Below are 26,016 nucleotides of genomic sequence, written 5' to 3' on the forward strand. Positions count from 1 at the left end.
GCCAACACGTAGAAACGTGCACTTGATAGGCAAGCTCCAATTACAGAAGGTAATAGACAGAATTTCGGGGCATCAAGATCGGGGACTGGGTCAATTTGATACAATTAGTACTGTGCGGGGAATGTTGTACTCGGATGATTAAATGGTTCAAAAGTTTTAAGTTGATCTCAATAGAGAATATGGGGTAAATGATGAAGAATTCTACAATAGTGACGATCAGTGATCGTCACGGGTTTCCCTGCATGATTTGGCTCTGGTACCGGCAGATCATGGATGCACCGGTTATTCTAATTTAATCGGCTCTGCATAACAAGGAATGAGAGTTTACAAGGACACATCGATCTACACAAAGATTTGTAGATTTGAAGATTCGTGCACAGGAAGACAATTCCCATGCTTCTCATAGATTGACTAGAGGATATCTCTTACGAATCCTTTCACCATAGAAATAAAAGACCAGGGTTATAGGTATACATCCCAGCACGACAAGTGCCAAGAGTGTATTTCCCCAACCTATTCCCAATTTATCATACAAGGTCTGGCCACGTAATGGGATGACAGCGGCACACAGAGACCGAAGAGCAACGGGCACCTATTGCCGAGGCGGCATATACTGTAAAGACATCAATCAAATAAGCTGAAGGTGCAGCCTGAGGATTCGTTAGGGTCAAAATGGTAAAGCCTATCATTTACTCCAGATCAGGGGACTCACAAATACTATCGTTAGCCCAATAGCCGCGACAGCGGTCCCAATTATCGGAACAATCCAATGAACCTCAGCTTGAGCTGACCATCCGTACCAAATGAGGCCTATTGGCAACAAGATGCCACCAGGAACTATGAGTGGTAGTCTATCTTCAGGCTTAAAAGTACCCTTGGCGATGCTTCGTGCTACAAAGCGGTTCGACACAGTGGTGTATGTAGCTTGACCTATGATAGAGCCAATGCCCCAACCCAAGTAGACCAGTCCTGATGTGGAGGTGGGAATCCCGTACTGACCCTCGAAGACAGTCGTGAATGTGGTAAATAGGCTAGGGACAGCTTATTAGTATCCTGGTAAGACGTAGCCCTGCACGCACTTACATGAACATCATAGTGTAAACAATAGCAACATAGATGCAGAGTAGACACACGCATGACTGATTTGAAGAACATTTTTGCCGGTCGAATGAATGACAAGCGCAACAGAATTGCAGTGGAATCCTCTTTGTCTAGACGTGACTTCAAATCTGGATTTCCGCTCTCTTTTCGAAGCTGTTGCACTTTTCGTGCAAGTAGGACCCGGGCAAAAGTCTCCCTCATGAATATGATACTAATACCGCATATAACTCCCGCAATTATGGAAAGGATCCAAAAGGTCCATCTCCAACCAAGGTAGGCACTTATGAAGCCACCGAAAGTGGGTCCAATCACGGGTCCTACCGTCAGTCCGCCCATCCATATACCCATGGCCGTCCCTCTTTGTGCTGGATCCACGATATCTGCGATTGTGCCTCCGCCAAGTGTGAACGGTGCGGCTCCGAAAGCGCCAGCAAGGAAACGAAATATAACGAGGGCTGCCATGTTTGGAGCGATAGCGCAAGCAATGCACCATATCAAGAAGTTCAGATTGCAGGTGAGGCAAACGGGAAGTCGGCCGTAGGTCTCCGATAATGGCGCAATGACTATTATGATATTGAGTTAGCTCCAACCAAGGACCAGAGGTGTTAAGCCTATACCTAGGGGACCGAAGGCAAAGCCTAGCGCATAGACGGAAATGACGAATCTCTCCAGGAGATCATTATCTGAGTGAAATTCCTTCATCAACTGTGGAACTCCTGGCGTGGGTATGGTTGAGCCCAAAGCAGTCATCAATGTGCTAACAGAGACAATGGAAATCATAATCCATTTTCGAGATAGGGGCCAGTTCTTTGGGTTCTGTCGATCTTCTGGTTCTCAATCGATGATGTTCGGGTCAGGTGTGGGTTCTCTGCTGTCAGAAGATGGTGTTTCTGATTCTCCCTCAGATTTTTCCTGTGACAGGAAGCTATCATTCATCTGACTGGAGGAAAGTAGTGTATCGCCGCCCTCGTATTTTGTTGCAATTTCGTCACGTATCGCCGGCGAACCGGGTGATAAGTCTGAGCTTGATGACACCGCCATTTTCTTGCGGCAATTCCTTCTTCAAAGTATGCTGTCTCTGATTATTCGAATTACATTGATTCTTTGTCGGAGTTTGGAGAGGTTTTAAAGATTTTTTTTTCACACGCATATTGACTGTGCCTAGATTCGCCGTGCTGAGCGGAGCCGCTAGTTATCCATGGCTGGCACTTCAGGTGCTACAAGGTATCTTCACCCGGTTAAACTAAGATCTTGGCCTCAGATAGCATGATCTGCAGACTACAGCTATCAACATACGCAGAAGACGATTTGGTTTATTTTTATGTTTAATTTTTAATTTTTTAATATTTTTTTTTTTGGGTTTGAATTCTGCAAGATTACCGAGGTCTGCAAGTAAGCTGTCAGATCGCTGTCTGGTTGTAGTAGGCGGTCTGATCCACTGATGATGTCGATATGTCTGGTTTTCTATTTTCTCGTAACGCGTCCTTAGATACATGCAAATTCTGCCGGGTCACCTGATCCCGCTAGACCGGTTCTGGCTGACATAAGCTCCTGACTAAGCGGGATATTGTGGGGCCGGAAATGCGGGGTATGCCAAGACTTATCGGGACCAAATAGTAAATTTAAGCGTTAAAGTGCCCAGGTGTTTAACCAGAGGACAACGGTCCGATTAAAACGAGGGTCAACTTGAATCGTCTACAGATACATGGATCATCCACCAAAAACAAATGGGCTGCATGCATGACTATTAATTGCTTTCATGCTGCGGTCATGACAAATAAGTTATTAGCTTCTGTCTTCGAGTCCGTATCTTGTTAGTTTGTAAAGTTGAACTATGTAAGCTATGTATAAGAATTTGGGGCTCTATATAGGAGCTGGATGGAAAAGGGACCTTCTTTTCTTCACTTGAGAAAAGTTAGGAGAATGAAGCTGAGGGCTATAATCAATAGTATTGGGATTCATGACACAGATGTTGTAGAGTAGCACTATGCTACACCGTGGCCATACAATTTGTTTTACCATAATGCTTTGAATATTGATAAGACTTGAAAGAGGATCAAAATTTTACATTTGAAAGCATTGATCAAAGGGCCGACTCATAATATAGCTCAATGACCATTGTTGAAATGACTTGGACTAATACCCGGCACTAGTTATCAAATTTACTGACAGAGATTCTAAATGACAGTGGAAATTCCCGACGAAATTCTCGCAATCGAATCAAAATACTCCGTGAGTGCCCTGCCCAACCCGCATTCTGTTGCAACACCAAACTTCTTCCCCTTCAGATACTTTGTTGCTGCAATCAACCTCTTCATCGTTCCAGCTTCGTCATTTGGATGCACAAGACCAACATAAAATTCAGTTTCCTCTCCTGCATTCAACCCCACCAACGGAGCAAAGTACGCGTCGTCATCTCTTGACTTCGGCACAGGGAAGTGAACCCAGTTCAAGACTCGGTTTGACTCCGCCGCAACGGTATTGGAAATCTTCACAATATCCGCCGTGTCGACTGGTTCAATAAAGTGCTTGTGACCCATGTCTCCGTAACAAATATGCAACCCAACATCAACATCAGGAGCGACACTTCTAACCAAAGAAGCAACTCTTTCCATTGATCCGGTAAAGGCGTCTCCTTCCCAGTATTGTTCAAAATGATAAATGACCGTCCCTGGCTCAGCTTTGATAAGCATTGGCTCCGCAGCAACATCCACCTGAAATGCAAGATCCTCATGTGGAATTTCAGCCTCAAGTCGTTTCAGACATCCAATCAGGGCATCTGTATAGAGTGGCTCAATTGCAGCTGCATACTCAGCTCGCAAGAGAGACATCACGCAGTAAACGGTCGGGACGCAGACCAAGAATCTGACGCCCTGGGGAATTATTCCCTCGGCTCTCAGCCGTCTGAACTCTGCGTAACTCTCAAGTCCAAATTCATCGTATCGGAGGTTGAGTGGTGGGAGATTGTTTACCACCTCTGCGATCTCAGCGGGTGTAGCTGTAGGCTTCTTGATGACATCATTTTGCGCGTCATATTCCTCAAGCATGAATGGCGCATGGGAGAAGACAGATCGTTGCCAGCCGACGAAGTTATTTCGTGAGGCGGGTTCACCGTCTGGGAGGCGGCGGAGGCGTGCTGGGAAGGCGGCGATGCACTTTTTGAAGGACTCAGTAGCAGTTTCGGCGCCGCAGATAGAGCCCACGAGGTGGACACCGGAAGGAGATGAGGCCATGGTCCGTATTTGAAGATTGTAGAAGAATCAGTTGGGAATGTAAATATTTGAGAAGAGAAAATATTGTCAAATGGGGTTTAAATAGATGGTTTCCGGGTAAACTGGTATTTACCTGAAAATATTGAAGAACCGAACGGCTTCTTCGTGAAAACATCACGAATGCATGGAATCTTCGGAATTTGTGACGATCATCAATGATCGATGCGTGTGATACAAGATTAGCGCCGTGTATCATCTCACAGACATGGGTAACGTTGTTATTGGTAGAAGAATGACGACATCTAAAAGCTCCTGCTACAGCAATATGAGTAAAATTCGAAGAGTGAAAACCTGCTCCGAGGTCTCAAGTTAGGAGATACACTGGGAGGCATGGATGGCATCCAATAACCTTGAAACTTGAATAGTCTCAATTTTTGTGGTTGCAGTCTGATCACAAGTCAGAATGATCTGATAAGAGATCTACTATGTCAACAAATCCTTGCTTGATACTCAAAAATCAACCAGTTGCCATATACAAGCCCCACCACCTGGGCAGTTTTGCAGACTAAAACTAGATATTTGTTCATACATGTATCCTTTCTAGTCGGTTTTCTCTCAGCAGAATTAACTCAAATTATTTGATCTTTGATAAAGATTTTACATTATCATCAGCCATAACTGACAACTTGAAAGCACTTGAGCACATCCATGTGTATATAGAAGAGAAAATCGTCGCAGAGTATAATAATGCTTAGACGGATGTGACCTTCATCCATAATAGGTAGTTAGCTCTAGTAGGTACTGAATTCACCCACCCTCAATGAGAACAACCAGCCCCATATGTGCACATTCCATGTCAATAACTTGAATAAGTACAATAATAGAATGGGGATCACAAGATCCGGAGAAACACGGTATGTAAATGGCCGTTGAAGACGGCGAATGGTCTTGTGGGGCTGATGTGGAGAAACAGGGCTCAACTTCAAAGAGTAGATGACGGCCAAATTGTGGGTCTCAGGCCATCCACTATGTTGTTTGAACATCTGAATACTTGAGACATCATGATATCAGAAATAGATAGGCTTGTACCTAGGTACTAGAATCAAGACTATACGGGGCTGGAATATTAACAACGGCCCCACCTGAGTATGTCTCACAAGTGGGCAAGATATGGTGGGTTTATTTGTCCGGGAAGTGGAATGATGTAGACATAAAATCCAGAATATTGTTGTCCTTTGAGGATAAAGTTGAATCCAAGATTATTTCAACATCTTTCGAGTGACTTCAACATCCTTCTGGGTGAACTTTGAATAGCAACATCACTTAAACAATCAACATGTCGACCTCCTTCTCTTCTATTCCTATCGTTGACTTTGCTCGTCTGCAGAATCCTGAGACAAAGGAGACTGAACTAGCAGTTCTTCAAGATGCTATCTTTCATGTTGGGTTTTTGTATCTCGTGAACACTGGGCTAGAGGTAGCATATGAAAAGGCATGGTATCATAGTGAACACTTGCTGACATCGAAATATGGATAGTCCCTTATCAGCGAAACTCACGCAAAGTTGCCCGATGTATTTTCAATCCCCACTGAGGACAAGGAGAAAGTGGACATGTTGAATTCGCCTGCCTTCTTAGGCTACACATCACTGGGCAGAGAAACCACAGCCAAGATCACAGACCTGCGAGAGGTAGTATCTGAGAATTGCAACAGCCATGAACTCTGCTGACGGGATCTAGCAATTTGATTTTGGATCCGAAGTCGAGGACTTCAAGGAAGGCGATCCGTTCTGGCAGAAGCTGGAGGGACCTAGTCAGGTATGACACTTCATTCTCTGTGCTATGGTTAGCGCTAACAATACATCCTCTGGTAATGATTAGTTCCCCAATGAGTCGATCAAAGAATTAGTTTGGCGGTATATGGGAAGCATGGAAACCTTAGGAAAGGCCTTTGTCGGCTTTGCTGCTGAAAGTATCTTTCTTCCGAGGGATACGTTTGATCAATTCCTCGGCAAGATGTCAAGATTGAAGTTGGTCAAGTACCCAATGTCTCCTGCTGGATCCCAGGGTGTTGGGCCTCACAAAGACTCCATCAGTCTCTTCACTTATCTTGCCCAGGATAATGTTGGCGGCCTGCAAGTCTTGAACAAGTCCGGGGAATGGATCGACGCCCCTCCTATCGAGGGCAGTTTGGTCATAAATATTGCGCAAGGATTCGAAGCCATCACTGGAGGTGTCTGCTCGGGCACAACTCATCGCGTTATTGTAAGTTGAGAGGAGTCAACTTCAGAGATTCTCGTATCACTGACACCTTGACTCAAAGGCACCGACATCTCGTACTCGGTACAGCATTCCTTACTTCCAGGCTGTAAGACTTGATCTCAGGTTAGATGAGCTGAAAGAATCGGCTGCGAATATTGTCGATCGGATTCCAGTGACAGACGATAAGAAGAAGAGGTTGGTGGACGTTCCAAGTGAACTTATTTCGCCACTGTACGAAAGTGTAAGTCAATACGCTTGCAACACTATGCACGAAATTGCGTGAATAAATGGACTGACATCGGATTATAGTTTGGCGAGGCGCAACTTAGGAACCGGATTTTCAGTCACCCGGATGTCGGCGAGAAGTGGTACCCGGATGAGTACCGGCGCTACTTGAAGCAGTTGCTCGTGTGAGGAATTCTGACTGAGACATTCTAAATGATTGAATGAGATGTGTGAGAGAACAGGATGATAGCGGAGTCATCTTTCCTTTTCTTGCCCAATGAGGCGTTGCTGTTTCTGTTTTTCCAGATTGATAATCGTATATCCTCTCTTCCCTTTAGGATGCCCCAAATCCTGTCAGGGGTATCAACCGATCGAAAGATTGGTGAAATGAAGAGATATCAATATTTACATCATCATGATAATTTGAACAACACCACGGGTAGGTTTGGCTTCTGTTTATGCTCAATATTCCTGGCAGACTATTCGAGGATGGTAGGGATATGATTTTATTTTGCATGATTCATCTCATTAAATTCAATCAAAATCACAGTTTCTTGACTTTCAAATAATTCCTAATATGTGAGCTGAGTTCAAGAGGCATCTTGTATTATGACTGGAATATTCTCCTGTCTAACAAACATCGAATTGGTGACTTTCCACTCATGATCCAAGCTAGGAAGCTCCATCTAGAGGTGAGAGTCAGATAAGTCAGTCATATCGCAGAATAAATCTGTCATTATTGAAATAGACTTACATCAAACGTAGTGAATAATGTAGCCAAAAACTTAGAAGCTTCCAGCTCAGAAAGATATCGGCCGACACAGCTTCGCGTTCCAGCTCCAAATGTAAAATTAGCGCCTTTCATTGCCTGAATCCGAGCTTGATATTCCTCTTCGGCTTCGTAATCTGCTCGAAGCCACCGTTCTGGGATGAATGAGTCAGTGTCATCCCCAAATACGGTGTCACGATTGATGACCCAGGGGTTCATTCCCGACTATTGTTCCTTCTGGAATAAAGCGACCGTCGGGTAATGTCAAGCCTCCCTTTGGGACGACTCTTTCGAGACTAAAGCCAACACCGGGATTTATACGCATGGACTCGCGCATGACTGCCTCCAAATACTTCAACCCCTGTAATTTCTTCCATTCGGGAGGATATGACAGGTCCGCGGATCGTAGTTCTTCACAAAGTCGTTGACGAACTGAGGGATTTTTGAGGATGTAGTAGACAACTGCGCGCATAGTGCTTGCGGCTGTATCACTTCCAGCTGCGATATTCGAAAGTAGATAGGTGATAATAGTGTCATCCGTTACTGTATTAGGATACTTGTCTTTCAATGAAATGTATTTATCCATGAAATAGACGATCGGCTGCGACTCAGTGCTCTGTGACTTTGGTCTCCCATTTTTGAGTCTGTTTTTGTCTTGCTCTATACCAAAAAGAACTCCCCAGCCACTGCTTGGTGGCCCAATCCGGTAGATGGGGCTCTTATTAAGGATGAAATCCAGTTTGGGAAATTGACTAATCTGATGAGGTTATTAGTAGATATCTTTAGTAATTGTTCCACGGGTGGACCGCATACAGGCGAAAAGTAATCCGAAGTTTTGGTGCTGATCTCCATTAGATTTCGTTCATCCCTTCCATGTTCCAACATGCCCAAGTCTTTGGAGAACGTGATCTGACTCATGGTATCCCAAGCAAAATAGCCAACATATGGTGACATGTCACATGCCTGATGTGTTTCAACAAATCTCTCGCGAATATTTTCTACAAGGATCTTGAGGATGGTGTCAATGGCAGGCTGGTACTCTTGGACTTTCGTCATTGAGAAAAGCGGTCTCACCGGGCGGATAAAGGTAGAGTGCCATTCCTCGTCCCGGTGAGAGAAAATATCTTTTCGCCGGGCTCCATTTACCATAGTGTCATTGACATTGTACATCTCACTTTTCATCCAGCGTGTCTTGGTCGAATAGACTTGATGGATCAATGCGGGATCGGACAGACTAAGCATATTCGGACCCAGACGAACAGCAGACCCATATTTCCGATGAAGTCGCAGTTGTGTGATATCACATCTTCCTTTGAAGGCATCTCGAAGGCGCCATAAATTTGTGAATCGGGTTGGCCCTGGCCCAGGAAATGACCTCACGGTGGAGGTAAAGAAATTCCAACAGAAATGGGCGACTAGAATGAGTGTCCCATATATGGCCGCATTATAGAGCAAGTACCCTGCAGTGAACATTGTTGCAGATTATTAACTCCTGTAAGCAGGATAGTGACTGGGACAGGGACGCCTAAGAGTTAAACATCTCATTTCAAAATGGAGCGTCATCGGGACGCCTGATTTGTCTTGAAACCTTCCGAGCTACCCTCGAGGCGCCTAAGGGGGCAATTCCAAATAAATTTCAAGTGCTCCTGGACCCCAGAGATGTCCAATGAGATGCTTGCATGGTATAACCATCATATGGCCATCAGGTCCAATGAGACACACAGACCCTTATCGACATGCACGTATAGGGGCGAAACCAAAGTCTCCGATCATCCTGCATTCCACCATTCAACAATCCATAGAAAGAGCTGCGATACTTTGGAATGGAAATCCCCGTGGGGTTATTCCGGAGCTTGATTCCTTAAGAATCTGAAAAGTTCCTGTCAGTGGGCCGAAATGGATACCTGAACGGGTATATCCCCAAGCTTGAAATGCTTATGCACGGACGGAGACGGGCGTATCTGTAAGGATTTTGATTCATGTATGACGCGGAGTAATGGTTATGCTTCTGCAGCTCGGCTGGATCAAATATTATGCTTTGATAAAAACATGTATGCTGGGTGGAGAACCAGTCAAACGTGTTTATTGTTCTTCGGACTTCAAGTGCCAACATCCGTGGACTGTGGAGAAGAAATCGTAGTTCCGGTTGCGAAATGGTAGATAAGTTTGAATAGCAGCTTGAAAAATCTAAAGTTAACTCCATGCGACCAAGGTGCATTATTTCAGTGACGATCATTTTGCTGGGCTTCAAGGTTATGTGGAATACTTGAAGTAGTCAGCGGAGTACGCTATTACCTGTGTGAAGTTGATTTCGGGAGATTTGCAAGGATCCGGCTTGCAAGTTGTGGCGAGGAGATAGAAATCATTGGCACAATAAATAATCTTCAAATGGATTAAGAAAGAATTCAAATGTTGCCAATAGCTGGAGTTGAACTGGAGACCTCGAAAGTGGGTCCGCATCGTGAGATGCTGCGAATAGCCTCACTTGATACATCCATCACAACACTATCATCCTTGATATCTCACTCATTCTTGAGTATTTTAAAGTTCTGGAAAGAACTTGAAAGATAGAAAGAGCGAGCTTAGAAGTATTCTACATAAAAATATCAAAAATTCAAAAAAAAGAATGCCCGTAGCTTCGGTCGAAGCTACTTCCCTGCCCGCCCGCCGGTTCCAAGGGTTAGGTATCAATGTATGAGGATTCCGGATTCCGACATATAAATAACATTTGAATATCATGATTGAAGCCAGTAAGCTCAGGATCTTTCATACCAGTGGGTATGCGAGTTCAGGGTTTTTTATTCAGTAATACTGGCTCATGATAACTCTCGAAAGACCTCAGCCACATCTTCTCTGGCTTTTTGGAGCCCATCGTCCACTTTCCCATTTGCATGCCTTGATTTGACTTCATAATGGAGATTGACAAGTTCCTTTGCGCGCCGCAAATCCTCTTTCTTTTGGAGCTCATTGGACCCACATCCTGCACCAACGCCATTTTCGCCAGAGACTGACCCGGGAGTGGATAGATTCACATTGACCAAGGCGAGTGCTTCATTGTGGCCCTTTTTATTGTCAGACTAGACTCGCAAGGGGCTAATAATAGGGACTGGAGATCTCCGAGAATGAAAAAGGGAACTTACACAGACTCGGAGTGAAGTGATATCTGATAAGATTTCCGCGACTTGCATAGTGAACTCAGCGATGGGTCAGGTGTTTGGGAGAGTTTCAAGGCTGTGACGTTGAGGTGTTGATAAGATGAGGACACTGATAAAGCACACGCTTAAGGATCAAAAGGCACACGCACAGTTTGGATTAGCCTTGTTTTTGAAATACAGAAATTTAAACCAGTAATGTGCATTTTAGTTTCTTAAACCGGTAATACCAGAACGCCGCTTGTCCTAGATAGGGAATACCGCGTGGATTTAGCTGAACTAGAGATTTGCTTCATAAAACCAACTTTTGCAACTTTTTCAACAAGGCCGGCTGGCCCAATGGCAAGGCGCTTGACTACGAATCAAGAGATTGCAGGTTCGACCCCTGCGTCGGTCAATTCTTTTTGCTTTTTGATCATTTTCCATCTGAATTTGATGGGAAGAAAGGGTCTCGTTCGATTCCTGTCGGCGACGATTCTTTTCTTATTTGGTCTTTCTTGCACTTCAGGACTGTGTCTGCCAATTCTCTCAGGCATTACCACATTTTTGCCTATATAATTTGCTAGTCAGGTGTAATAACGATTTAGTGCTGAGTCCAAGGTTCGTTGGTATGATTGTACTTTAAAACTATGCACTGATGCACCTGACTGATCTGATGCGTAGTAGTGAGACTGGTGTAAACTTGCCGAGGAAAATGGGTCCTGTGTAAATTTACTTATCCGGCAACCCCAAATAGCAGATATGGGCATCTTGAACTTAGAAAAGTCTTCAGTCTCAATTTTCAATAACCTATCTTTGAATTTTGCCTCCTCATATCACTTATTTTGTTGGCCGTGAAGATACATCGGTGACGAAAAATGCATTCAAAATGTTTGTCGATACGTACATTCGGCCATATCGTGTCTTCGGTCTTCCCGAGGTCACCATTGGAATGTACACAGTACGTGAACAGAGAATAGGCGGTCATTTAGTGATCACAGATCAGGGGGTGATACTGGACACTGTATTGGAATCTGAAGCCAAACGTCGTGGTGCCCTTTCAATGTTGATTCTCCCGGGCTCCTAAAGTGTAGAAGCATCATGCCATTGAATCTGACTAGTATCCCCCTCACTCCACCACCCCCTTCCACCACGAAAAAATATATCAGATCTGACCTCAAACGATCTCAACTGCTGTGAATATTCCTGGGCAACCTTCTCGTCATCAAATGTATCCCAAGCCATAGACTTCTGAGGCCCGTCAAAGCGAGCCATATCTTGTTTCCGCGAAGCATCCATCATCACGTAACCGATCTTCCTACTGGTCCGATGAGGTGGGGCAGCTACGTACTGTCCGCTATCATCCCCTTCCTGGGCTTGAAACCATATCTCTGCTGGCCCAGGGTTAGGATCGAATGAGTTGTATTGGCTTGGCAAATGTCGCAATTTAACCATAGCCTGCTCGTCAAGTTCATTTGTCTCTTCGGGGTAAAGCTCATTCGAATCAAGCAGACATTCAATCAAACCGGACCACTGCTGGCGAGTGAAAGGTGTTCGTCTAGCAGACGGTGCCGTTCTTCGTGATTGGAAGCAGTGGTCACTTGTTCGAGAAATTTGAGCCCATGCGAGACCTGCGGCAGTGTCAGCTACAAGGTTAGCATCGCTGCGAAGCTCCATTTAACATACGTAGCCTTGTAGCCAAGAGTTATCGTTCTCGGCCCAGGGGATAGAAAGGTCGCCAAACTTAACGTCATGCGCGGCTACTTCCTTGAAAGCTGAAAAGAAGTGTCAGAAATGACAATATGGTGGAGGGGATAGACCATACCTGGCTCAAGTTCATCAACCAGAAAATCATGGACGCAAGCGAGCTGCTCATTTTCCCACGGCGCAAATCGTTTGAAAAATGTCTCCAACTCATCATCCAGTGGCAATGGAGTCTCCGATTGTCCAAATAGGGAACAATAGACTTCGAAAGTATAGAAACTGCGCTCCATACGATATTTCTCCGAGGGGGTGAATGAGAAGGCTGGGGTGTGCAAAGATTTCTCGTTTTCCAAGTAAATTCACAGCTTGTGCTGCGGATTTCCTAGCAAACTTCCGCACTGTGTTATGAAGTTGTATGACATGCAGAGCCTCACATAATGTTATGTGAGCTAGGATTTCTCGGCGAGAGAGCGACAAGAAAGCATTTTTCGAGTATCGGAACGACATCTGTGTACCGATGTGGGATGTGACGGGCTTTATCGAGCTCAAGAAAGGCTGACACGTAAGGGAAGAGCCTGGTATCGATTTTCTTTTGTAATACGTGGGAAACAGTGGTGTTGTCTTCTTGGAACGCCTCGTATATTAACTTGTTGCTTTGTATGGCTGATAGAACATCTTGAACTGTCGGTAATTGACGCAGGATAGCGTTGCGAAGCTCGACTGGTATGTTTGAAATTCCGTGAATCTTCATGACGATAGTCGCAAAATGCGCGGGATGTAAATCATACAATACTGGGGCGGGTGGATTCTATCCAGGCTATCAAAGAGACGTTATCCGAAAGGCTTGAAAGGGAAGACAAGCTGAATCGAGATCTTGGCAAGTTCGCAAAGATCAAACTGGATAGGCGCCCAGGATGTGGGAATGATAGCCGCTCATTGGTAGTTTGCAGTGGCTTATACAGATCAAGTGCGGGGCATCAACCCCAACCCCAAATCAAAATCAAGCATCGTGCAGTACACCGCACTCTTCACTGCACTCCTAGTCACGTTACCAGTATCTCTCAGCGACTAATTGACGACTTGTAATAGGGGCTGCACCGGAACCGGCTGCGGAGGAAGAGTCTGCATGGAATATCTGCCCTGGTGGTTCAATGGATATTCCGGGAACGCAGTGCATTATCTGGCCGGCCAAAGGCGTACCAAAATCTTGGGCTGTGTATGTCCTTCGAAGGAGGGCAGTGCACGCTTGGTATCAACCTTAACTGCTTCGACGCGCAGGATGCGTCGGGACGGAAGATCTGTAACACGAAGGGGACCCAGTCGATTAAGGTCTTCACGTAGCATTCTTTCGAGCCGCGAGCTTTGAAATTCGAGAACTGCGAATATTAAGTGTCGCGTTTGGTGTAGTCTACCTGAGGTGTCTCACATTGATGGATGTGGTTTGGGGAAGGAAAGTATTTGAAAGCGTGTATGTGTTGAAGGTTCTTGAATCGTTCGAGTTAAAAATTTTCTATTTCTTGACAGGTTGCCTCTTATTCCATCCATTGACTTTTCCTTTCCCTTGTGCGAGTGCAGAATTTATTCTTAGTTATGTGTTTTCTGGACGAGACCCTTATAGAGTTCAGTAAGTCAAAACTAAAATGGAGAGTGAATGGAAGCCTAAAAATTCACTATCTCATCACCTGGACTTCAGGCATACTTCAGGCATACTAGTCTTTAGCCTAACAGGCTACCACATCTGTAATGTTAGTATTGAGTCGTGATTTTCATAGGAGACTCAAGGGTTAGTGATAGAGAGGCATACAAAATAAAATAGCTACATGGAGGAGGCTACGTGAGAAAACATTGGTTGGAATGCCAGGCATGTATTGATGTGAGGGGTTGAGAGTCCCATGGAAAAGAAGTAAGCCAAGCCATAGAGAAGACATGAAGTTATTGAGAACAGGAAAGATCAAGAGAATATTTTAAGCCACAGACAGGCCAGAGAGAAAAAACCGATGCCCGAAGCCCACTATGCCGATTGTCCTGAGGTTTCGGAGAGCCCGCCACGGTCATAGCTGCCATCCTTCTAACTCACTGTGCCGATTGTCCTGAGGATCTCGCGAATCCCGCCACGGTCACAGTAGGTCTATAGCGCGGAGAGCTTCTTCTCTTCTATGCGCTAGTCCAATGAAAGAATCCACCAGTGGAAATGTCGTCAACCAGTTGGTCGGTTGAGGAAGAGGGGCAAGAATCCCAGAGAGAAAGTGTGTGCACAAGACCCAGAAGAGACCCATCGTAGAAGGGGACCATCAGACCAAGAGAGGATAAGACCAAGTGGTGTTTGGACATGTCATATGTCAGACATGTGTTGATGGAAGGTTGTGTTGACAGAGAAAGAGTGTGTCAAGGGACCAAGGTTGAATGAAGACCACAGTGGATGAGTGAAAGTGGAAGAGCCTTCATCATGATGGATAGTGATGGTCGATGAGCATGATGGATGGTCATGATGATGGATGGTCATGTTGATAGATGATGTTGATCATGGTCTGGTCGATGGTCATGATGGGTCGTGGTGGAGGGTGATGTAAAAAAAGACGCGACGCGTCAAGATGTTGACGAGATCATGTGTGGTCATGTCATGAAACCATATTGATGGAAAGTGATGTCAACAAGGCAAAAGATGGTATAAAAGTTGGTGCTCAGATGCGTCGATGATGAGGCAGAGCAAGAAGATGAAGATGTGGTGTTAGAAGATCCAAGAGTGAAGTCAGGGATTTGAAGAGGAAAGAGGAGAGTTGGAAGAAGGAAGAAGTTGGAAAATGAGTGAGATCTGGGGAATTTATACCCTTGAGGTGTGGGGCAGTGAGACCCACCAGGATCACACATCCGGCTCTGAATCGACCAATCAGAGGCCAGCGTCACACGGATTGTATTTAAGCATCGCCCCACATATAAAATGGCATACAACTCGATGCTTCGTTACTTCGAACTCCTGGATCAGGATCAGTGAAGGTTAACCGAAGATCACCCGGTCGAAGATAAGCGAACTAATCAAACACCAGAATCACAGATTCCAAGCGAGCCAATCATATACGAGGGATTCTGGGAAAGTATTTAGACATCACTCTCCATAGGAAATTAACTACAACAGGGGGCTTCGCTACTTCCCCACGATCTCATGCGGAGATCACCGGCCTAGAATAAGCCATCCAATAAAAATCCAGTATCACGAATCCAAGCGAGCTCATCACATGCAAGGAGATATTACACTTGATCCCGCCTGGCAGCTTCCAAGTCATGCATGAGTCATGACCCATGACCTCCATAAAAACACCGCTCTGCAGTTGAGAGACTGTCCAGTTCATTAAGAGACTACTTAGTCATTGAAGGAAAACCTGAATCTATTGTAGAGATCGATCTAGACAACATACCAATTGGGCATACTTAAGAGGGGATCAGCATCTGAATGAGCTCCATAACCCGCCGAGCCACGAGCTGTGAAGTTGAGGATAATGAAATATGCAAAATTATGCAATGAATTTTTCAATCCCTATGCAGGCACTTCCCAGTAAAGAAAATATCCCTTCGTCTATAAGAAAGTAGTCTACTTGCCTTTCTGGACAGGTGGGACTTTTTCCATTGAATGGTCGCCAGGTCCTCAGCATCTACCCAACCCCCCTACTTTCCTTCTAACCACACCCAAAATCTTGAACAGAAGAACAGCCTCAAGACCACAATATCAAGGATTCAATTTGCAGTCTTGTTATCTGCCGATTTTAGGAGGAATCCCAGCATCATACTCGGTACTGTATCCACCCGGAACCCTCCAGACCCACATGGAGCCCCACCCGGAGCGTTCCTGACAGAATTGACAGCCTCTAAGCATCCAGATCGCCGAACTCGAAATCCGAGACGAATGCAAAAAGTGCCGATTGGAATCATGATTCCTTTGATTGATCAAGGCTTATATAGCCCTCCGCCGTCGATTCCAGTACCATTTTCCATTGGTACGGCCTGCATCCTGACACCATGATGCGCCAAACCACTCTGCTACGAGTGCGACGAGCGTACGCAGGGACAACTCGAATCCTGGGACGCTTCTCAAGCACATATGCAGGATCAAAGAGACTTGGCGTGGATTACGAGAAACAGATAGCGAATCTGAAATCGCTGAAAGAAACCTGTCGACGTCCGCTAACCTTGACTGAGAAATTACTGTATAGTCATTTGATTACGGATGATGCGCGAAACTGCAACTTGGATCACGTTGAACGTGGCAAGACAGTTCTCGAGATCAGACCAGATCGAGTTGCTTGTCATGATGCGACAGCGACAATGGCTTTGCTACAATTCATCAGTGCGGGTTTACCCCGGGTTATGGCGCCGACCACGGTACACGGTGATCATTTGATTGTTTCGGAGAAAGGAGCTGAGGAAGACCTTCGGCGTGCTAAATTGGAGCATGCGGAGGTCTATGAGTTTCTCAGTAGCGCTTCTAAGAAATATGGGATTGGGTTTTGGAAGCCTGGCTCGGGAATTATTCATACTGTGATTTTTGAGAATTATGCAGTGTGAGTTCTCAGCCTTCGCGAGTCATACATAAAGTAAATACTGACAAATTCAATTAAATTAGCCCCGGTGGTCTTGTTATTGGAACCGATTCTCATACACCAAATGCTGGGGGGGTTGGGAATGCTTGGCATTGGAGTAGGTGGCTCCGATGCTGTTGATGCAATGTCTGGCATGCCATGGGAATTGATTGCACCAAAGGTGATTGGTGTTCGGCTGACCGGAGAGTTACAAGGATGGGCAACTACGAAAGACATTATCTGCAAGCTGGCAGGGATCCTGACCGTCTCTGGAGGGAAAGGATCTGTGATTGAATTCTTCGGTCCAGGGACTAAAACAATGGGAGCAACCGCAATGGCAACAATCTGCAACATGTCTGCAGAGATTGGGTCGACATCCTGTATATTCCCGTACGCGGAATCAATGGGGCGCTACTTAAGTGCCACAAGTCGACACGATGTGGCACGCGAAGCTTTCCGCGTCAAGGATATTTTCTTGACGGCGGACGAAGGGTCTCATAACTACTATGATCGAGTCATTGAGATAGATCTGTCATCTCTGGAGGCTCATGTGAATGGCCCATTCACACCAGATCTAGCTCATTCTATTTCTGAATTGGGCAAGGCTGTCCACGAAAATGGGTGGCCGGTTGAGCTCAGTCATGCCATGGTGGGAAGCTGCACAAACAGCTCATATGAGGATTTGGAAAAATGCAAGCAGCTTGTCTTACAAGCGAGATTTGCTGGATTGTCCAAATTCAAGACCTCATTCCTCCTCACACCTGGAAGTGAGCGAGTTCGTGCTACCGCAGAAGAGGACGGTATTCTGCACGAACTACGCGAAGCTGGCGCTGTTGTTCTCAGCAGCTCCTGTGGACCTTGCGTTGGGTCTTGGGATAGAAAAGATGTGGACGTCAAAGGAAAAGAGAAGAATTCTGTCATCTCCAGCTTCAACCGTAACTTTGTTGGTCGACATGACAGTAATCCTGCTACTCACTCTTTTGTCACATCTCCCGAGATGGTCACCGCATTTGCTTTCTCCGGCCGACTCGACTTTAATGCTACCACTGATGCTTTAATTGGCGACGGGCAGCAATCCTTCAGATTCAAACCTCCTGTGAATCATGAGCTTCCTTCCAAATTTCAGAGTGGCGTCAATACCTTCCAAGAGCCTCCCGCAGATGGGACAAATCTCTCAGTAAATATCGATCCTCAGTCAGATCGTCTTCAGCTATTGGCGCCTTTCAGTTCCTGGCAGCCGGGATGTGCAGAAGATATGGAAATTTTGATCAAGGTTTCTGGCAAATGTACTACTGATCATATTTCCCCGGCAGGACCCTGGTACAAATACCGAGGTCATTTGGAAAATATCAGTAACAACATGCTGACGACCGCATCCAACGCCTTTCTTCCCAATAGACCTCAGATGCTAGGTCACACAAGACACCCATTGACTGGAAAACTCGAAGTCGTTCCCCAAGTTGCTCGGGATCTCAAGCAAAGAGGTGTGCGATGGTGTATTATAGGAGATCATAATTATGGCGAGGGTAGTTCGCGTGAGCACGCAGCGCTTGAACCTCGGTACCTGGGTGGAACCGCGATTATCGCTCGATCCTTCGCAAGAATTCACGAGACGAACTTGAAGAAGCAGGGGATGCTCCCTTTGACATTTCAAGATATTGCTGATTATGATCGCATCTTGGAAGGTGATCGTATATTTCTGGTTGGCGTTGAAGATGGTGAGTTTCAGCCTGGTGTACCTGTCATCATGAGAGTCAGGAGCAAGGATGGAAATGGTTGGGAGGCTTTGCTCAACCACAGTTATCATTCTGGGCAGATTGCCTGGTTACGAGCGGGAAGTGCGCTGAATCATATCAAAGATACTCTAATAAAGTGATTGGATGTTTCCCTGCATCTTCAGAGATTCAAATAATCTGGTTGTCTCGAGAACTTCGGAATTCTCGGAACTCCAAGCAATACAAGGTCCATTGAAAAAAGTTCCCAGTAGCTCATGAATTTGATTTTTGTAGTCTGAATACGCCGCCGGTTAGTTTCAGGCTAACGAACTAAGCTTTATGGACACGTCTTATCTTCGCCCACCGGGTCTTGTATTAATGGGCTGGGCTGTAAAGGAAACAAGCGTTGGATTGGATACAAGGCTCTCTCAAAGAGTTGGAAATGGGTCCCAGCCCCAGTCATCGTGCAAAAACTCTGCCATGAAACTTTCCATGGCCACCTCTATGGACGGTGTGTCAGGGAGATGAAATTGATCATTGGTAAACGGGGATATCTGCTCATCTTCAAGGGGGAGATGGGGCTCGGTGGCTGCGATATAGTCATTAAATAAAGAAGCCTCAAGGAAAACACTCGACGGATTGGCCTGTGGGATTGCCCACGTATTTGGGCCAGATAATGGAAAATGTGGATTTTGATAAAACTTACTGCCAGACTCATATGCTTGATCGTCCATAACTGAACCTTGAGGTTGGATATTGTGTATGTCTTGATGAATAGACTCAGGATTTGCTATATCCGAGCCCAACTCATTCATTAGGGAAGGTGTTTTTGTGACTATGCTTTGCTCACCATCTATATGTCGACGCTTTTGATGAGGGGGAAGGGCGAGCTCTTGTAGTCTTAGCTCGTCAAAGTGTTTAATGACCAAGTCTATCATAGTTTCAAAATTCCGCTTGCCATTCTTTACAGAAGGCCACCATTGGCTTCCGATACTGAGGTGATTTGAGCATATCCTCAAATCACGTAGCAACTTTGACAGGGGAATTGTTCGCTGGACTTCCCGCGACACCCACGCACAGTACACGATCGTTGCACCAGATGAGAAGATGCCATGAATGTTGCGCCAATCATAGGAAAGAGAATTGTTGTTGCTGAGTATATCGTAGATTTGGAGTCGACGACTGCAGCTGCGATAGCATTTCAACAATGCACTTTCTCTTGGGCATGGAAAAGCCTGCGATGGCTGGAATAACAGGGTAATTGCAGAGTGGTAAAGCTGCTCATGCTTCATTTTTTCTGTTTCAAATTGAACTCGCTCCTCTTCATCCACATTCTGTGGTGGGTCGACCATCTGAACATTAGCTAGCCATTGTTCAAGGTCGAGATTTAGGCGACTTTGGATCTCTGGAATATTTGTTGGCCAAAGAAAGATTTTGCTTCTAGTAGGGAGGTGATAGAGGATAAGCTTGATGTCGGAGATGTGACGATCCAAGCAAAACTTGCTTATGGTGAAGCTCAGGGTTGCGTTTGAGGCAAGTTTGATGGGGAGCGCTCCAACTGAGAGTGTCATCATCTCAGTAATTTCAGTTATTCTTGCTGGCTGAATGTCAAAGGTCTCATCTCTGATCCCAAGAGGACGACCCTGAATGGTCGCGACAGACCTATATTTCTTTTTTAGAAACGAAGGTAAAAATTATAAACCAGGGGCACATATCATACCGGTCCAGGGAGTATACTGAGAAAAAGATGAGTCTCGAAACTGTTACAGTCACCCCAGATACTTCTGAGCCCTCCGGTTCTCGGTGCATTCCGAGATCAACACAGTGAGACATTGCAATATGCGATAGAGTCCAGATATTCACGCCTGCTGGTTCAATAATGCCTTGTACAGCAAGCAGCAAGATTGCTTGTAAAGAGGTCACTGAAATCCCGGCAAGGGCCTCTGACGCAGTTGACATAGCAAAACCTTGAAACCGAGCTGGAGAGTGATCATAATTATTTTTCCTGGTCAGGAGTGTTGCAGCGATAGAGAAAACCATGAACAGATGTAATACACCGGTGAAGATAGATATAGGTGTTGCATTGCGACTTATTGAGGTATCGAACCTGCCATTATATGGAAAGTCATCTGTCCTGCACGTCCACCCATTTTGATCCGTGGAACCGTCATATCCATGTTTGACACATGAAAGCAAGGCATCATAGACGTTTAAGATAGATTGGGGATGCATGAAAGGAAGTTCGACTTGAACATTTTGGAAGTAGACTTCCAATAGAGTACATGCCTCCTCTGGAGATGGTAGTTCCTGTATCGGTCAGTAATTTTGGCACCAGTCGCAATTAATAGAAACACGAGACATACTCTCTCTAGCTCATAATACAAATTTTTGTAGATTTCATCCGAAACTTTTGATGTGTTTGATCGCCTTGTGCGAAAAGCACTGTTCCCATGACACCTTTCATTACCTAGCCCCAGGAGCTTAGTAAATAACAATCCAGATGAGGATCCAAGGTAATGGCGTTGCCGCGAATCTGACTGCAAAGAGAGCATGCCGAGATCAATTGCCACAGACCGGACCTTAGCCGAAATAGGTGACGTGCTCCCTGATTCCATCGAGGAATGTGAGCGTTTATTAGCGGTAGACTCCGCCGGGAAGGCCTTGTCTAAAACCTCCACTTGGGGCTCTGCAGGCGTCTCATAAGCTCTTCCCGCTTCACTTGATTGATTCGTCGTATTTTCCAAAAAATGAAGATCCACATTGGGTCCCCGAGAGAGATCAAAATTAGGATCCATCGTGGTTATTTGCTGCTCTAGCCATTTGATTCGGGCACGGCAGTTGGCTGCAAAGTCTCTTGGAATAGATAAGTCATTGTTGCCTGTGTGGACATCGATACAGGAAACATGCGCCCGAGCACAATTGCTACAAGCAGGAATTCCTCCATCGCACTGCACATGTTAAAGATTTTGACGCTATCACAGGGGTGGAATGCACTGACTTTGACGCGCTTTTGTCGGCATCGGCGGCACGCGGATCGAACTTTTCTTGGCCCCTGAACACCTCCTTCCACCGCTGTCGCTGGGTATGACTTTCCAGAACTCATTTGAATATCCTTTCTCCGATCTATTTCTTTGGGGAGAGGATGCTCGTGATGATAAGGGAAGCAAGACGCGTGGATTAATCGGAGGAGAAAGCGATGCTGAAAAGGTTTGATTTTCCTCTTTCTGTCTCTCTGTGGAGGAGCCTTCTGACGCTGTTCCAAGTCCGGGATGAAGATACTCAAATCTTTCAAATAATCCTTTGCAAACTTTCATTGATTCTCGTATGCCATCCCTGGATCTAGTTTATAAAAAGAAAAAGAAAAAGGAAAAGGCAAAACAAAACAAAGCAAAATCTCCGTCCTCGCCTCCCCCTGCCTCCTCTTCCCGATACAGTGTCATAAGGGGTAGATATGCTTGCTAGCCATGGCTCAAGCTAGTACTTCTAATCACTGCCAACTCACCATTATTTGGGATCAGGAAATTTCCATCCGGAAGCAATGCACACAAATTCAAACATTCAACGTTACGCCAATCGGTCGGGAGGAAAAAGTGACGTACAATCTGGCCAGAGTTTGGGTTAAAGTCGAGGCTCCAAGAGCAGATCCAGTATTTCTTGTCAAGGAAAACGATGCGCTTCTGTGGAAGGAACCCAAGAGGGAGCCTGATTTGACGTTGAATTTCTTCTGGGATAGTGATCGAGCAAGGAGTGCCCACACTGTCAGGAAATTCGATCCAAGATGTGTAATTTTCTCCGTTAAGGTTTGTTGGAAGCACCATATGGACAAGCAAGAATGGACCCGATGTACAGAGGCGCTGAACACTCCCATGAACTTTGCGGCGTAAATCAAGATTGGTGAGACTGACAGTCACATCGGGATCTAACCTTGTGAGTAAATCTGTAGGGGTCGTGAAGTTCATGGAGGTGACTTGAGACAGATCGTCCCATCTATGAACACAGAGAGTGGTGGAGCTAACGGCGAGAAGTAATTCATGGTTTGTTGGATGGTTTCTCCACCTTGTGTCTGGAGATTGGATTTTGAAAGACAACCCGTTGGCTGGAGTCAAGTTCACAGGTTGAATGTCAACCGAAGACCCATGTTTGATCAGAATCATCGCCCCATTGCTATTGAGCAGTACCTGGTCAATAGCTCCATGGTTGAGATCAACGTCATCTCGAAAAACAGGTTGAATAGCAAATGTTCCGGTCATATCTCGGAAGACTCGGTTCACAACCACCCGGCTGGCCATTTCAACACATGCGAGAAGTTTACCATCAGAAGACCGATCTAGATGTGCGATTGGCAACTGGAAAGATGATCTCCAGAGCTCAAACGCTTCCATTTTGCCATCTGAAGGGCATATCATGCTGACAACGCCATCCTCATTGCCAGTCGCGTGACATCTCCCTCTGGGATCAACAGCAATTGCCGTGGTCCGTGCGCGCACCTCCGCTAAGCTTTCAGAAACATTTGTTGTTGCGATGCTGGCTGCTTCACCTCCCAAATCACTCTCGTCCTCATGATCTTCCCCTGAAGCAATTGCACTCGGCTCCCAGATATTACACCATGGTACACGAATGTCATAAAGCCGCTTACTATCAGCACTGAAACAAATCCGCGTGATGCTTTGATCATAGGAAAGCCTGTAAATCATGCTGAAATGTTGAAAGTTGTACAGCTTTATTGTTCCATGACTGCCACCCACGGCAAAGAACTTGCCCTCGGCACTACACGCAAGAACAGATCCTTCTGCGTCCAACTCCTGCTGCGCATTTGTCTGAGGATTCCATTTAAACACCTGTCCGCCCATGTATAAGCCAAGAACCTCTTCGGATTTTGGATGCCAAATAACTTGGTCCACAATGGTCCACGAATCTCCCCCCCGGTATGCTCGTTGACACGCATGCATCTTCCCAGTAGTGTTGCAGTTTCAAGAGCCCAGATGCACATAGGAGAGCTTCGGTACGTCACAGCAATGCAAGATATGTCTGAGCTGAATGCCACATGCCAGGGAACGCTGTGCGCATGTCTGCCAAGTGCAGTGTTGTCTGTCAGTATTTCATCATGATAAATCGACCACCTAGGAGCTGGATCAGTTAATCGAGCCATTCTGAGTATTTGGTCAGATGATAAAACCACAAGCTCGGTAACTTGAACGAAAATTTTATTGCCATAATCGAGCTTTCGATAGGGGTTTGAATCCGATGCATCTCACTACCCGAGTCGACTGACCATACTTTTGTTGTTCGATAGCCATAGGTCGCAAGAAGGTGTGAATCGCGACTAAACTCAATCATAGAAACATGCTCCTCATGCTTGAGAATATGTTTCTCCTCAAATGTGACAGAGTTGTACAGTGTGATGACACCGTAAATAGTTAGGACAGCAAAAAGCTCTCCCCCAGAAGCAATCACATGGCCCTGATTACCATTGTGGAGAGAAATTTTCGCCAAGCTGTCATCCCAGTTGAACCTTGATAGTCCAACCACTACCAAAGAACGTGAGTGAGGGGCTCATTTCTCGAACTGTTGATAAATCACTGAGGACGCTGGGCAGAATGGAGGGATTTGCCGGTATATACCTGCCGGGTATTCTATCAGATGCAATCCAAACTTCCCGACGAGTCTAAGCAAGTCTTTTGCCCATAATTCCACCATATTCAACTCTTCCAGATGATGATTTATTGGGTTTGTGACCTCGTACTGGCCTCGCTTGCGTCTAGCATATAGTTTCATGGCCTTTGCCGAGGATACAAGCACCCGCAAGTTCCTTGTTAGTGCCAATGCAGCGATACAATCTATGACGCAATTATCTTTCAGAAACTTCGCCAAAATGAGCAGCGGCTCATCTGAATCAGGCGAAATTTGACTCAAGTGATATGCCCACGAAGTCTGCATAATTCAAAAGCTGTCCTTTCGAAACAGGGTTCACACTCCCATGTTGAAGAGCTAAGTTTCGTAAGACGACGTGTTTTTCTTCTAACACAGCAAGACACTTGAAAAAAAGCATTTTATGTCCTTCCGATACGTGAACCCTGAGCTCTGAGCTTGCTGTGGTGATGTAATCTCTTGCAGTCTGGTGTACCATCACCACTCGACTTGTAGCAGAGTCAACAATGACTAACTGACCACAAACGCGACTGATGATGAGATTTATATCAAGCATCACTGAGAATTTGGACTCCAATGCCTGTAACAACTCGCTAATTACCAGCGGTCTCCGGGAACATACTGCCCAGGTCAAAATATTCCGCCCCAACTCCCGATCGCGTGGTTTCATATGAGAAATGGCCGTATGCTCCATGCGTTGGTATATGCCTTCCATGCCACGAGGAATACCGTTCATTGTGTCATCAATATCTTGTTCTGTATTGCATTCCATTACTTCCCTCATAGCAAGGCTGGCCCATAGAAAGTTGCCATTGGCACTTTTCACCATTTTATCCACCAGCTGAATTTTAAACTTAGTGGTGGTGCGCATGTACTGCACCTCCCGCTCAACATACAACATGATATCGTTCGTGACACCCTCAAGAGACAGGCATGAGACTGATAGTAGAGAGGACAGGCGGTCAAAAACTGTGATGATCTCTGAAGTATACCGACTCACGAGAAGCACTTTGATGCGCATAGTTGAATCGGATATGCCCTGCAGCAAGTCTGAAAATTGCTGGGGATTGTCGGATTCATCCAAAGCGTCAATGAGCCAGTAGACTGTCGCTGCAAGCTTCATTTTGAACAGAATCTGGACAAAAATCCTATCCTAAATGGTCTTGACATCTGTTTTTTTCTAAACTCTTGGAGGAAAATGAAAGCCGTCCTAGGGCTTGGCGAAAGGATGGTAGCTGCTCTGTAAGCTGAAAAGCAAGACTCCGTAAGCAAGAGCCAAGCGAGCGTTGAGAGTTGTCGCTAAATCGGAAGAAGTAGTATACACAAAGCCGTTTGTTTGATAGCTGATGTGCAACAGATGCTGACAGCACAGACTTTCCACTTGCCGGCAGGGCATGCATCCAAAGAAGATCTGAGGTGGTTTTGGCTTCATCCATCCAGTCAGCAAAGAGTGAATTGCAACGAATCCACTCGCATGTTCCAGGTGTCTGCTTTTAATGAAAAAAACCAAAGTCGTGTTGATAGGTGTTCGAAGTTGCGAGGAAAGTCTGTACCTGCTCAAGCTGTCTGATGTCTTCTTGCCTGAATAACGATTCGCCTAATTAAACCCCGGGTCACTATAAATACACAATCTTTCGTAGCAAGGACAGGATCAAACTCACCCTTCTCAAGAATGGAT

The 26,016-nt window shown here is 45.6% G+C and overlaps 8 protein-coding genes across 8 annotated transcripts; 2 read left to right on the top strand and 6 right to left on the bottom strand.

Annotated features, from left to right (window-relative positions):
* Positions 1 to 400: 400 nt before the first annotated feature.
* Positions 401 to 1,881, bottom strand: N7483_012022 (MFS transporter; the record flags this gene model as incomplete). Its single annotated transcript, XM_057095449.1, has 4 exons — positions 401 to 592; positions 713 to 1,000; positions 1,084 to 1,664; positions 1,719 to 1,881. 4 exons carry the CDS (start codon positions 1,879 to 1,881, stop codon positions 401 to 403), a joined length of 1,224 nt encoding a protein of 407 aa, XP_056941420.1.
* Positions 1,882 to 3,278: 1,397 nt separating this feature from the next.
* On the bottom strand, positions 3,279 to 4,334 carry N7483_012023 (uncharacterized protein; the record flags this gene model as incomplete). The annotated part of the gene is made up of 1 exon (XM_057095450.1): positions 3,279 to 4,334. The coding sequence occupies one exon, from the start codon at positions 4,332 to 4,334 to the stop codon at positions 3,279 to 3,281; it is 1,056 nt and encodes a 351-aa protein (XP_056941421.1).
* Positions 4,335 to 5,649: 1,315 nt separating this feature from the next.
* On the top strand, positions 5,650 to 6,988 carry N7483_012024 (isopenicillin N synthase family dioxygenase; the record flags this gene model as incomplete). The annotated part of the gene is made up of 6 exons (XM_057095451.1): positions 5,650 to 5,790; positions 5,851 to 6,003; positions 6,053 to 6,130; positions 6,194 to 6,577; positions 6,636 to 6,815; positions 6,884 to 6,988. 6 exons carry the CDS (start codon positions 5,650 to 5,652, stop codon positions 6,986 to 6,988), a joined length of 1,041 nt encoding a protein of 346 aa, XP_056941422.1.
* A 401-nt stretch (positions 6,989 to 7,389) lies between these two features.
* On the bottom strand, positions 7,390 to 9,041 carry N7483_012025 (cytochrome P450; the record flags this gene model as incomplete). Its single annotated transcript, XM_057095452.1, has 4 exons — positions 7,390 to 7,485; positions 7,554 to 7,723; positions 7,776 to 8,325; positions 8,382 to 9,041. 4 exons carry the CDS (start codon positions 9,039 to 9,041, stop codon positions 7,390 to 7,392), a joined length of 1,476 nt encoding a protein of 491 aa, XP_056941423.1.
* Positions 9,042 to 10,384: 1,343 nt separating this feature from the next.
* Positions 10,385 to 12,693, bottom strand: N7483_012026 (uncharacterized protein; the record flags this gene model as incomplete). Its single annotated transcript, XM_057095453.1, has 4 exons — positions 10,385 to 10,630; positions 11,876 to 12,330; positions 12,382 to 12,474; positions 12,525 to 12,693. 4 exons carry the CDS (start codon positions 12,691 to 12,693, stop codon positions 10,385 to 10,387), a joined length of 963 nt encoding a protein of 320 aa, XP_056941424.1.
* A 3,721-nt stretch (positions 12,694 to 16,414) lies between these two features.
* N7483_012027 (uncharacterized protein) lies at positions 16,415 to 18,850 on the top strand (the record flags this gene model as incomplete). The annotated part of the gene is made up of 3 exons (XM_057095454.1): positions 16,415 to 16,956; positions 17,019 to 17,026; positions 17,097 to 18,850. 3 exons carry the CDS (start codon positions 16,415 to 16,417, stop codon positions 18,848 to 18,850), a joined length of 2,304 nt encoding a protein of 767 aa, XP_056941425.1.
* Positions 18,851 to 19,117: 267 nt separating this feature from the next.
* Positions 19,118 to 23,638, bottom strand: N7483_012028 (uncharacterized protein; the record flags this gene model as incomplete). The annotated part of the gene is made up of 4 exons (XM_057095455.1): positions 19,118 to 20,351; positions 20,410 to 20,996; positions 21,053 to 21,637; positions 22,289 to 23,638. The coding sequence occupies 4 exons, from the start codon at positions 23,636 to 23,638 to the stop codon at positions 19,118 to 19,120; spliced, it is 3,756 nt and encodes a 1,251-aa protein (XP_056941426.1).
* A 944-nt stretch (positions 23,639 to 24,582) lies between these two features.
* On the bottom strand, positions 24,583 to 25,461 carry N7483_012029 (uncharacterized protein; the record flags this gene model as incomplete). The annotated part of the gene is made up of 1 exon (XM_057095456.1): positions 24,583 to 25,461. The coding sequence occupies one exon, from the start codon at positions 25,459 to 25,461 to the stop codon at positions 24,583 to 24,585; it is 879 nt and encodes a 292-aa protein (XP_056941427.1).
* Positions 25,462 to 26,016: the final 555 nt, after the last annotated feature.

The sequence above is a fragment of the Penicillium malachiteum genome (genome assembly GCF_028827825.1).
Source record: "Penicillium malachiteum strain IBT 17515 chromosome Unknown utg000005l:1.0-9002435.0:326005.0-9005861.0, whole genome shotgun sequence".
Lineage (NCBI taxonomy): Eukaryota > Fungi > Ascomycota > Eurotiomycetes > Eurotiales > Aspergillaceae > Penicillium > Penicillium malachiteum.